Raw genomic sequence first — 12,563 nt, 5'->3', positions numbered from 1 at the left:
GTTCGCTCACTGCAGCATCTAGGCCACGCCTGCATCCTAACCATTCATGAGCAAGAGGATAGCTTTTACTCTCATGACAGTGGTGCTTTTAATATGTTTTTCTTTGGATTGGGGGGGGGGGGGGGTCACACACAGGTGTTTGTGGCAGATTTTCATTTAGTATTCTGAGCAAAAGCCTGGTATGGCTTCTAAAGGAAAAATTATAAAGAGACAAACCCCTACTTCTCAATCTAGTTATGGCTTTGACTCAAAAAAAACTAAATTAAGAAATCACCACAAAATGCTCTAAGAAAACTCCCTTATATTTTGTTATGGAAAAACGCATACACTCTGATAAAGACTGAATCAAAATAAATAATAAAAATAACACTTAGAAAGAAAAATTTTAGATGTACAAATTTATTTACAACCTTAATAGTGTTGTGCGCATTGCTTTGTTATAGATTATACAATTTTAAGTTTACAGTAACATTTTAAATATTTCTGATAATATTCAAAATAAAATAAACTCAAAAATAAAAGATTTAGTCATCCTTTTTGGAAAGCTAAAGTCAATGATTCAACATTTGTTAAAAATATCGATTTTATACAAAAATTTCTAGAAAATAGTATGACATCTTTTTAAGGCTGTGTGTCACACATGCAAGTTTTGTTTGTTGGAAACTGCCACCGCAGTTTTTGAGCCAAAGCCAGTGGATTCTGGAAGAATGGGAAATATAAAGGAAGGACTTCTACTTCTGCTTGCTGCTGGATCCACTTCTGACTTTGGCAAGAAAAAAAAAAAAAGAAAAAACAACCCAAAAAAAAAAAACAACCAAAAAAAAAAAAAAAAAACTGCCATGTCTGAAAACAACCTTAATGCAAGAAGCCTTAAAATCTGTAGACTTGTTACTATAGAAATATAGTTAATTAACTAATATACTTCACTAAACAAGCTGAATACAATTATAAACATTTCCTTTACAATGCATTATATGTTTCAGAAATTACTATTAACAAGTTGAAAGTAAATTGAAAAACACTATTAAAAAACAACATTTTAAATCTGAAAAGGTCATCAAAATCCATCAATAGCTAGGCTCTCCAGAATTTGGAGGAGCAGGTGGTGGTGGTGGTGGTGGAGGAGGCGGAGGTGGTGGTGGCGGTAGATTGTACAGATGAGAGTTTGGCATATAAGGATAATGCAAATTTTGTGCAGGCCAATTAAAATCTGGAGGTGGAGGAGGAAACGCTTGCATATTACCATAATGTCCAAAGAAACTCTGCATATGGGTGTGGTAACCATTATTTGATGGGGGCATAGAATATTCTTGAGAATTATCATGGTAAGTATATGACTGCTGCATTATATGATTTCCTGGATAGCCTGAAGAATAATATGGTTGGTGGTGTTGTCCATATGTATTTTCTTGAGGATGTGAACCTCTCCCTCGAGAGAAACTAGGAGCAGAACCATTTCTTGCATAAGGTCTTGAAGACATCTGAGCACCAGAGACTGGTTGTGATAGCTGGGCACTTGTTGCTTTAATTCAAATAAGAACAATGTTAAAAAAGACCATGAGCAGCATTGCATTACGTGTTGTGTTATTTCATCTCTAAACTGTATGCTAAAAAAAATAAAAAAATGTACTTATATAAAAAAAAAAAAATGGATTGTACAGTGACCCCCCCGACCTACGATGGCCCCGACATATGATAATTTCAACATGCGATGGACTCTCATGACCATGCTTTTGTATGTCAGGGCCATCGCATAAACTGCTATCCGGAAGCGCAGACTGCTTCAGCTGCTGCCGGATAGCCGTTTACGGTGCCCCGTAAGCTCCGGTGATGGTTACTTGCCTGTCCGCTCCAGGACGTCATCTTCGGGATCCCCTGCATCACCGACGCTCTCCATCGTCGTCATCACGTCGCCGCACACGCCGTCCCATCATCCAATAGGAGCGGCATGCGTAGTGATGTAATGGCGGCGATGAGGAACGACAATCCCAGTCAACAGAGATGTTCCGGAGCGGCGGGGACACCCCGGGGACGCGGCGGCAGCAATGGACGGCGACATCCAGGGCAGCGGTGACGGCGGGGACAGGCGTGTATAATGTCCTATATTTAACATTGCACAGATCCCTCAACATACGATTGTTTCAACAAACGATGGTTAATTTGGAACGGATTACCATCGTATGTTGAGGGATCACTGTACATTGATGCATGTAAATTATTCTCTTCTGCTCACTGTGCAGCCAATATGTACAGAATAGATGAAGGCTTAAATTATACAACCCATTTTCCTTTCTGCACAATAGTTTATTCTGTATAATGGGAGGAGTCATACCAATCATGTTCATGCCTCCATGGTAAAGATACAACAAATTGTGCGGGAACTTTAACCCCTTAAGGACCACAGGTTTTTTCATTTTTGCACTTTTGTTTTTTCCTCCTCGCGTTAAAAAAATAATAAAGCTTTAAATTTTCCACCTACAAACTCATATGAAGGCTTGTTTTTTGCGCCACCAATTTTACTTTGTAATTACATCAATAATGTTACCCCAAAATCTATGGCAAAACCAGTAAAAAAAAATATTTGTGGGGCTAAATTGAAAACAAAAATACGGCATTTTGTAAATTTTGGGGGCTTTAGTTTCTACACAGCGCACATTTCTGTAAATATTACACCTTATTCTGTAGGTTCATACGATTAAAATGATATCCAATTTTATGCACAAAAATTAGTAGGTTTAAAATGTCCTCTTCTGCCCCTATAATTTCTTTTTCTTTTTCCATATACGGGGCGGTACGAGGGCAAATTTTTTGCTCTGTTTTTATACTTTTTTTTTTTTTTTTTAGAGTATACAAAGTGAGCAAAAAAAAATAAAAAAATACCATAGTCAAAAATTTTGTAAGTATACGCCACTGACCGTGCGGTTTAATTAGTGTTATATTTTTATAGTTCGGACATTTACGCACGCAGCGATACCACATGTTTATTTTTAGTATGTTTTTATATTTTTTTATATGAAATTTGGGAAAAGGGGGGTGTTTCAAACTTTTAATAAGGAAGGGGTTAATGTGTGTTTTTTTTTATAACTTACTAAACTTTTATTTATTTATTTACACTTAGTCCCATTAGGGGAATTTTAGGAGGAATCACTAGATTCCTCATACAGATCAATGTGGTTCCATAGAACCACACTGTTCTGTGTGCTCTGCGCTCAATTGATAAAGTCTGGTCCTGCCAGTCTTTCTCATTGTCAGAGCGGCAGCAGCCACAGGACATGAGGTAAGCCGTCCCAGCTACCTCAGCAGTGGATCGCCCCTACCGCGATCCACCCCACTGGACCAACAGGGAGTGTTTACAGCTTCCTTTAGATGCCGCTGTCAGCTTTGACAGCGGTGATCTAAAGGGTTAATAGCCATATACTGTCTCAGAAACCAGATGTGAAGCAGATGGAAACCAACTCGGTAAATGCATAACCTCTACCACATGCCACCTCAAGTACATCCTATCGTTTCAATGTAACATGCAGAAAAGCATTTAGCTACTTACTTGGCTGATTTTGCTGATCAAATTTTTGCTTCTTTTTTCCTGGGTTCTGTGCTTTTTTCTTCTGTTTTGCTTCTCGCTCCTTCTCATCATCACTGTACTCTATTGCCTTTTAAATAATAAAATGCAAATAATCTTAAACATAAATCTCCAGGCAAAACCCTTATTCTGTTTCTACTTAGTGAATATGACATATACACTCTTTTCACAGCATTTATGCCACTTATGGCTATCAGTTTTTACATCAAGATAGTTTAACTGCCCGACAGACAAAATGGGAATTTATTTTTCGCAATTCCATTTTTAATAAATCATGTGCACAATCTTATAATTCACTAGGGAACTTCTTTAGATAAACCAAATAGACCAAATTTTAAAAACACAGCAAAAACAAAACCTCTCTAATATCTGGTGACATTCACCAGCGATACATGGAGCTGTTGTACATGTACAGTGTTGTAATGGTGCATGCTCCAGAGTGGAGCCTGCGTCAACAATTGTGGGAGCCATCTGTTGCTGCAATAGCCAGAACCAAAGATAAGATTCCAGCTGTTTGAAGGGGCTGTACTCATTTGGGACAAACCAGCAATACACTGCACAGCTACTACAACGAGTATAGTGTGCACGTATAAAGACCAAAAAAAATGAGATCCCACTGCACTCCCTGGAGAGCATGCAGACCATTTAGCTACAGCTGCTAACTAGTGGGTGCACACTGGTTTCATTTATCTCTCCTTTAGATGCCGCTTCTACTCTTAGCAGTGTAGCTGAGAATCTAGAACTGGGTTAAGTATAACTCTATAAGGTCCTCCATGCAGCTACTTCTGTGTGAGACAAAAGTAGGGAACCCCGATCTTCTCACCTGTCTGTGTGTTGTGTATGAGGGACATCATAGCAGCTATTCTCTGCCCTCTCTGGAGCTTAGCAGAGGAAACACTAATAATACGTATTATCCGAAAAGTTTAAGAAAATAAAATTGAAACGTGTAACAATATTGTACCAACAAAATATCCAACAAAAGATTACACTTGCTACCAAAAGTATATAGCTAGTGAACGGTAGGACCACCTTATAAATATTCTCTTTCGTCTTTTAGGAGGTCACTATGATGAAAGGTTCACCTAAGTCCTAGTTCACATATGTGATGGTGCTCCATTTGCATTACAGCCTTGCAGTAAGAGCAGATATGTATGAGAAGAAACAACTTGACAACAACAGAAAGAACAACTCTGTTGAGGAAATAAAACATGACAATTTGCGATAGAGACTAAAAAGGGGGGACTGCTGATAGACATGGGATACTGTACATTCACATTGAGGAGCTTGAATGGAGCAACGATCATGGATACAGACTGCTGTTCCACTAAAAATCTGAATACATCTGAATACAGCACTTAGATGTTTCCATCAGCCCCATATACACAGTATGAAGTGACACTGTGCTTGCTCATAGTTTTAGAAAGGTCATACTAAATCCAATCTGTATGGTCCAATCAGGGAAATCCACAATCCACTGTGATTGCATGACCATTGCTGCACTCAAACCCCTCGTGAGGTGTAGGGTAAGGAGTAATCCTACTAAAATGTCTACTTACATCTGCTGGTGGCTCTTGATCATTTGTCCAAGAAGCATCAGAACCTTTTTCTCTATAAAAAGAATCCGTGAAGAGTAAGAAGTTAGGCAAAAATGTAATACAAGTGCTTTTAATACTTTTTTGTTTTGTTTTTATCATGGTGGCTGTCAAGGGGTTGTCCAAATACTACTAGTCAACGTCTAATGTCTATGTTAGAGTTGGTATACTTAAGTCTCTAGATCTAATAAAAGTAATCCCATTTTACGAGTGCATGCCAATGCTTCTCAAGCTGTTGAGCCAAGCCTTATTTTTGAGGCACCCACTTGTTGATGGGACAAGGCTGGAGAGGTGGTTTTGATAAAAATTATTATACACAACCTCCCCCAGGGTGCAGCAAACTCAATGCGACGGTATAACAACTTTATTTGTGACACATTTACAATACTATGATACCAAAGCCTCATCAGTGATATTGTTTTTTCTTATCTACTTTAAAGTGTGGTTCTCAAATGAGTACATAAGCTGCCCATATGAAATATGTCTGTGAAGAGGAGGCCCTTAAGCTTCATTCAAGGTTACTATACATAGTTTTCCATCACATACATAACATGAAGAGACATGTTTGACAAAGTGGTGGGGTTTGCCAACAGCAATAAAGAGCCAAGCTGTAACCCCCCACCTAAAAGAGAAGTAATTTTTTCTGTTAAACGTGAGAACAAACAATTTATTGGCCGTTCACCATAGTAATAAGTAACTTATGTGAAAAGGTACAGTTATCGGTTACCAAAGGTATTCACACACACACACACACACACACACACACACACACACACACATTCACATTGCCTATTAGCAGGGATATTGTGATGCACAATGACTTATAATTTCAGAACCAAAGCCGCACTAAACTAAAGATATTCACTACAGATAAGCTTGCAGCTAGGGACGTACTGCTGATCTAGCATAATATTAATTGTAAAACTGCTATTGGAATATTAATAAGAGCTAACAAAAGCACCATAGCAGATTAACAATTTCTCATAAACACATAGCATGAACTTTACATTTCATTTTGTTGCAGGGGAAATTGGCAAACAATGAAGAAGTCTTTGAGTAGGTGAAGGTCACATTAATGTAAGTTCTTAAATGGAGCGTGGTAAGGCATTTCCCCGAACCAAAACAACACTTTTATATTTGTCGCTTAACTACATTGTAAATTTATTTCTAAACTATAAATACACTCAGAGGGAGAGATTTATCAAAACCTGTCCAGAGGAAAAGTTGCCCAGTTGCTCATAGCAACCAATACATTTGCTTCTTTCATTCTGCAAAGGCCTTGTTAAAACTGAAAGAAAGCTCTGATTGTTACTATGAGCAAGTGAGCAACTTTTCCCCTGGACAGGTTTTAATACATCTCCACCTCAGACCCTGATTGATAAAAACATTAGAATAGTCTCTGACAAACATTTTTTTCTATGTTTCACATGGCTGTTCTCTCCCATCCCCCTATTCTCCCGTCACTGCTGCTAAACGGACCATACTAACAAATCAGAAAAGGTGTAAGCATCCAATAGATTAAAAACGGATTGAACAAAGCAGATGCAAACTGATAACATTACAAGCTCATCTGTTTGCCAGAGACGTCAATGTTAATATATTAGAGATTATTATATTATATATATATATATATATATATATATATATATATATATATATATATATATCTCTAATCCATTATTTTTGACAGAGAAAAATATTTTATGCAACGTCTAAATACCAAACAAGCGCAAAAGAGTGACAACGGACTGTAAAAAAATTCCATTGACATCTATGCAGTTTGCAGATTTCAGAATGGGCATGAATTAACGGGGAGTGGCGTTAATGTGAACGAGCCCTTACACTATAAGACTTCCTTTGACCGCTCACAGGTGCTGTAGTTTAGGCTCTTAAACAGGCAAATCGTTACCCGATACATGCATCAATCTAGTAGATTGGCGCTCCTTAAAAGTAGCCTTTACAAAGTTTATCTTTCTTGCGGTCTTTCACTAACATCATTGTCGGCATCCTATCCCCGCTTACATTGGGAGATGTGCGGCCAAAGACCTGAGTATTTTAAGTACCATACTATCCCAGCAGGCAGCCGACAAATAAGCTTGTTACTCATTCAATGGCTGATCAGTCTGTCTTTTACATGGGGCAATAACTGGCATGTTCTGCCAATTAGGCTCTATTTAAAAGGCCCTTAGTCTGCAGTCACAAATCTATACTAATTCAAATGAGCTAAGGCTCGGTTCCCATATATCCATGACAAAAGTGCATCAGTTGTTTAGCATCAGATAATTGTGCAGGCCAGGGGAATGCAGCAAATCAAGACACCGGATGAATGGGAACTGTACCATTCATATACTTGGGTTCAGTTCTATCATCCGTTTCCCTCCAGCACTTTTTTTCTACCGTACTTAAGGGAAACGCCAGTAGATGCCGGAAATATGTAAAGGGGCCAAAAGCAGAAAATAAAGAAATAAATATAGGGACACATTTTTCAGTTCACCTGAACTTTGGCTCAATTTGCACCAACAAAAAAAATGTACATGCCTTTTGCATTTGTGTTTAAGACATTTATGCCTCACTTGTCAAGAAAGTATAAAAAATAGACTTTAACTGTAGAGGCTGCTCTGTAACCCCCTCAACTCTGTTTTCAGACAGGTGTGTGATAGGACAGGAGTGAGCACAGTCCCACCCTCACTTCTTGGACTTTGTCCCAAACTGTACTTTAGCTAGGACAATGATGCTACAGGATTAAGTTCTAGATGGCATGGGGAACCCTAGTGGTTTTATAAGCCATGATTTCTTCAAAAAGGAGAATTTTTTTTTTGTATGAAGTATATTAGAAAGGTTAATAATTTGTCAAGATGTACAGCATATAAAAAGTTTTTGATATGCCCATTTAAGTGGGATTAATAATTCTGCCCTTTAATTTTAATATGTCATCTATATTTTTTTTTTCTACTAATTTGGGTCACATACTGAAGGGTGTCTGGATGATTACATGGGGTGGCGATGATGTATTTCCCACCCTAGGCTTGTAGTCGAGTCAATAACTTTTCCTGGGTTTTTGGGGTGAAATTAGGGGCCTCTGCTTATATTCGGGTTTGCTTATACTCGAGTATATACGGTAACTAGGCATTCCTTGTGCAGAGGTTATTGTGCAGGCAAGGCTGAGCTCTGAGATTCAGCTATTGTGAAGATCTGATTATTTCTCATCATTCTACTAATGTCCCCTCTCACTATAATCCTGTCTGTCAAAGAGGTACTGTGTGGAATTTTTTTATTAAATCAACTGGTGCCAGAATGTTAAACAGATTTGTAAATTACTTCTATTAAAAAATCTTAATCCTTCCAGTACTTAGCTGCTGTATGCTCCAGAGGAAGTTCTTTTCTTTTTGAATTTTTTTTTCTGTCTGACCACAGTGCTCTCTGCTGCCACCTCTGTCTATGTGAGGAACTGTCCAGAGCAGGATAGGATAGGTTTTCTATGGGAATTTGCATGTACTATGGGCAGTTCCTGACATGGACAGAGGTGTCAGCAGAGAGCACTGTGGTCAGACTGGAAAGAAATTCAAAAAGAAAAGAACTTTCTCTGTCGTATACAGCAGCTGATAAGTACAATAAGTAATTTAAAAATCTGTTTAACTTTGGCACCAGTTAATTTAAAAAAAAAAAAAAAAAGCTTTCAATAGGAGTACCCATTTAAGGAAGACACTGCTAGAAAGTTATATGTACAGAAAAAAAAAAAAAAAAAAACATGTTTGAAAGAAAAAAAAAACTTTAACCCTGAAAAGATGCCACCTGTTTTTACCTTTATGACCAGGCCCATAAATGTGTCTTTTTAAGTGGTACCGTATATACTCGAGTATAAGCTGACCCGAATATAAGCCGAGGCCCCTAATTTCACCCCAAAATCCCAGGAAAAGTTATTGACTCTAGTATAAGCCTAGGGTGGGAAATACATCATCCCCCCGTCATCATCCAGACCCCCGTCATTAACACCCTCATCTTCATCACCGCCTGTCATCATCCCACATCCCCCCTTCATCATCCCCTTGTCATCATCCCACATCCCCCCTTCATCATCCCCTTGTCATCATCCCACACCCCCCTTCATCATCCCACACCCCCCTTCATCATCCCCACCCCCCTTCATCATCCCCTTGTCATCATCCCACCCCCCTTCATCATCCCCCTGTCATCACTCCACACACCCCCTTCATCATCCCCTTGCCATAATCCCCCCCCCCTTCATCATCCCCTTGTCATAATCCCACACCCCCTTCATCATCCCCTTATCTTCACCACATGTCATCATCATGGTCTTCAACCTGCGGACCTCCAGATGTTTCAAAACTACAACTCCCATCAAGCCCGGGCAGCCATCGGCTGTCCGGGCTTGCTGGGAGTTGTAGTTTTGAAACCTCTGGGAGGTCCGCAGGTTGAAGACCACTGCGGCCTTCGACATCATCCAGCCCCCTCTCACCCCCTTTAGTTCTGTACTCACCTCCGCTCGGCGCTGCTCCGGTGCTGCAGGACTGTCCGGTGGGGAGGTCGTCCGGTGGGATAGTGGTTCCGGGCTGCCATCTTCACCGGGGAGGCCTCTTCTCCGCGCTTCGGGCCAGGAATAGAGGCGTTGCCTTGACGATGACGCAGAGGGACATTGGTAATGAACGTACCTCTGCATCGTCGTCAAGACAACGTAACTATTCTGGGGCCGGGCCTGAAGCGCGGAGAAGAGGCCTCCCCGGTGAAGATGGCAGCCCGGAACCACTATCCCACTGGGCGACCTCCCCACCGGACAGTCCTGCAGCACCGGACCAGCGCCGAGCGGAGGTGAGTACAGAACTAAAGGGGGTGAGAGGGGGCTGGATGATGTCGAAGGCCGCAGTGGTTTTCAACCTGCGGACCTCCAGAGGTTTCAAAACTACAACTCCCAGCAAGCCCGGACAGCCGATGGCTGCCCGGGCTTGCTGGGAGTTGTAGTTTTGAAACCTCTGGAGGTCCACAGGTTGAAGACCACTGAGGGCGGAGAGTTCACTAGAGTATAAGCCGAGGGGGGTGTTTTCAGCACGAAAAATCGTGCTGAAAAACTCTGCTTATACTCGAGTATCAATTCTGAGACTTTTTTTTTCATTACATATTCTATTTTATATTAATGGTAAATTTTTATTGATACATTTTGACAAATAAATGTGAAAATTTCGGGTTTTCTTTTATGGTGTTCACTATGCGGTAAAAATTATATTATCTTTATTCTGTGGATCAGTACGATTATAGTGATACCCAATTCAAACAGCTTTTTATTAGTACCATTTCTGCCATACATACTACCTTTTGATCACTTTTTATTCTAACATTTTGGACCAAAATTAACAATTCTTGTTTATACAGCGTTCAATGTATGGGATGAAACACTTTCGTTTTATTGCACGCAAGTCATTACAAACGTGGCAATATCAGTTACGGTATGTATAGGTTTTCAGGATTTTTTAATTTTTTTGTAATACAGAGCTTTATTAGGAAAGTGGCATTTATTGAATTTTAAACTTTATTGATAAAACTTTTAAACCTTATGACTGGATCTCAAAGGCTGCCGTACTTGGCAGACAGGAGGAAATCAGCTGGCCTCCTGCTGCCACGGCAACCATTGGAACCTACGATTGCATCGCAGGTCAGTGATTGGGGAAGCTTCCTCCCCCTGTCAATCCCATAGAACCCGGGGTAAGTACTTAAGTGCCCTATTCCATTCTATTCTATTTACCATTCTTTGGAACAGTGGGCTGTGCAAATGAAAAATAAAAATTTTCATTTTCACAGATCACTGTTCCAAAAATCTGTTAGACACCTGTGGGGTGTAAATGTTCACTGCACCCCTTATTAAATTCTGTGAGGGGTGTACTTTCTCGCTGGGAGTTTGAGTTGCGGACGAAAATTTGCCGAATCTCAAACTTGCAACAGAAAAACAGCTGTAAACCCGCCCGTGTGAATGTACCCTCTACATTCACATTGGGGGGGGGGAGACCTCTAGCTGTCGCAAAGTTACAACTCCCAGCATGCACTGACAGACCATACATCCTGGGAGTTGTAGTTATGCAACAGCTGGAGGCACATTGGTTGCGAAACACTGAAATTGTTACTTAACTCATTGTTTCGCAACCAGTGTGCCTCCAGTTGTTGCAAAACTAGAACTTCCAGCATGTACAGTCTCTCATGGCATGATGCGAGTTGTATTTTTGCAACAGCTGGAAGTGCACTGGTTGCAAAACACTGAGTTAGGACACAAACTCTTTTTCACAACCAATGTGTCGCCAGCTGTTGCAAAACTGCAACAATCAGCATGCATTGACAGTCAAAGGGCTGCTGGGAGTTGTAGTTATGCAACCACTAGATGCACACTTTCATAGAAAAAAACGTGCCTCCAGCTGTTGCATAACTACAACCCCCAGCATGCACTTTGGCTGTGCATGCTGAGAGTTGTTGCTAAGCAACAGCAGGAGGTGAACAGGCCTCACCTCCTGCTGTATCCTGCCGCTGGGACCGCCGGGGTTTGCACGGGGTGGACCGAAATTCACACAGACGTACAGGTACGCCCTGTGTCCTTAAGTACCAGGACATCAGGGCGTACCAGGACGTCAAGGCGTACCTGTACGCCCTATGTCATTAAGGGGTTAAGAGAGTTTGTGGGGTCTGCTGGGTGCCAAGCTTGGAGGCTGAAAGGAGTAGCTTTTTATTATATTTAAAGAGTAGCTCCCACCATGTAACAAAAAAAATGTTTCTGTCCCTGCCTATTTCCCGTCTATCCCTAACCTCATCCCTGCCTGTAAAAATGTTTTTAACCCCTTAGAAATATATTTTTGTCTGCCTGGTAGTGTGCTCACTTACCAGGCAGACTTCCGCTAACTTCCAAGGGGGACCAACTTCCGCCCTTAGCTCATCTATGGTGAGCTCCCGTCAGGAGCACACATAGATGAGCCGCCAATAGCAGGCTGCTCTGGGGTCTCCTCCTCCCTGTTTAACAGTGTAGTGTTGTTATCCAGGGAGGAGGAGTATCGCCCACCTACCGTGCTCACCGCCAAGACCCGGGACCAAAACAAAGTACGGGTAAGTGAAATAAGACATCACTTACCCGTACAGGACATGTACAGTCCTGGAGCATCAGCGCAGCACTGAGATTCAGTGCTGTGCTGCCTCAAGACTGTACATGCCGGGGGCAGGCAGCCAATGAGCGCAGGCAGCTGCAAGGCCAGGCAGCCAGTGAGCTCAGCCCAGGCGTTCACAGCGCTTGCTCCCACCTGTCTGATTGACCGGCAGGAAGCGAGAGCAGGCTGACTGAATTAGGACCGACTGCCAGGCCGGCATCGGTCCAAATTCGGTTGTGACATCACGTTAGGCTGGTT

The 12,563-nt window shown here is 41.1% G+C and overlaps 1 protein-coding gene across 2 annotated transcripts in view; it reads right to left on the bottom strand.

Moving 5' to 3' along the window:
• The window catches only part of NAF1 (nuclear assembly factor 1 ribonucleoprotein), a 128,799-nt gene that overhangs the window by 47,413 nt on the left and 68,823 nt on the right, over window positions 1–12,563 (bottom strand). Inside the window, exons 7-9 of one of the 2 annotated variants that reach the window (XM_056561487.1) lie at window positions 5,137–5,188; window positions 3,545–3,650; window positions 395–1,522 (exon numbers count right to left, since the gene is read on the bottom strand). In XM_056561487.1, coding sequence (XP_056417462.1) covers window positions 1,068–1,522; window positions 3,545–3,650; window positions 5,137–5,188 — 613 coding nt within the window. In that variant the 3' untranslated portion in view covers window positions 395–1,067. Of the gene's footprint in view, window positions 1–394; window positions 1,523–3,544; window positions 3,651–5,136; window positions 5,189–12,563 lie in introns of those variants that run through there. The other variant, XM_056561479.1, reaches the window with a different exon arrangement.

The sequence above is a fragment of the Hyla sarda genome, chromosome 1 (assembly GCF_029499605.1).
Source record: "Hyla sarda isolate aHylSar1 chromosome 1, aHylSar1.hap1, whole genome shotgun sequence".
Classification (NCBI taxonomy): Eukaryota; Metazoa; Chordata; class Amphibia; order Anura; family Hylidae; genus Hyla; species Hyla sarda.
This window is presented reverse-complemented; position numbering and strand designations above follow the sequence as displayed.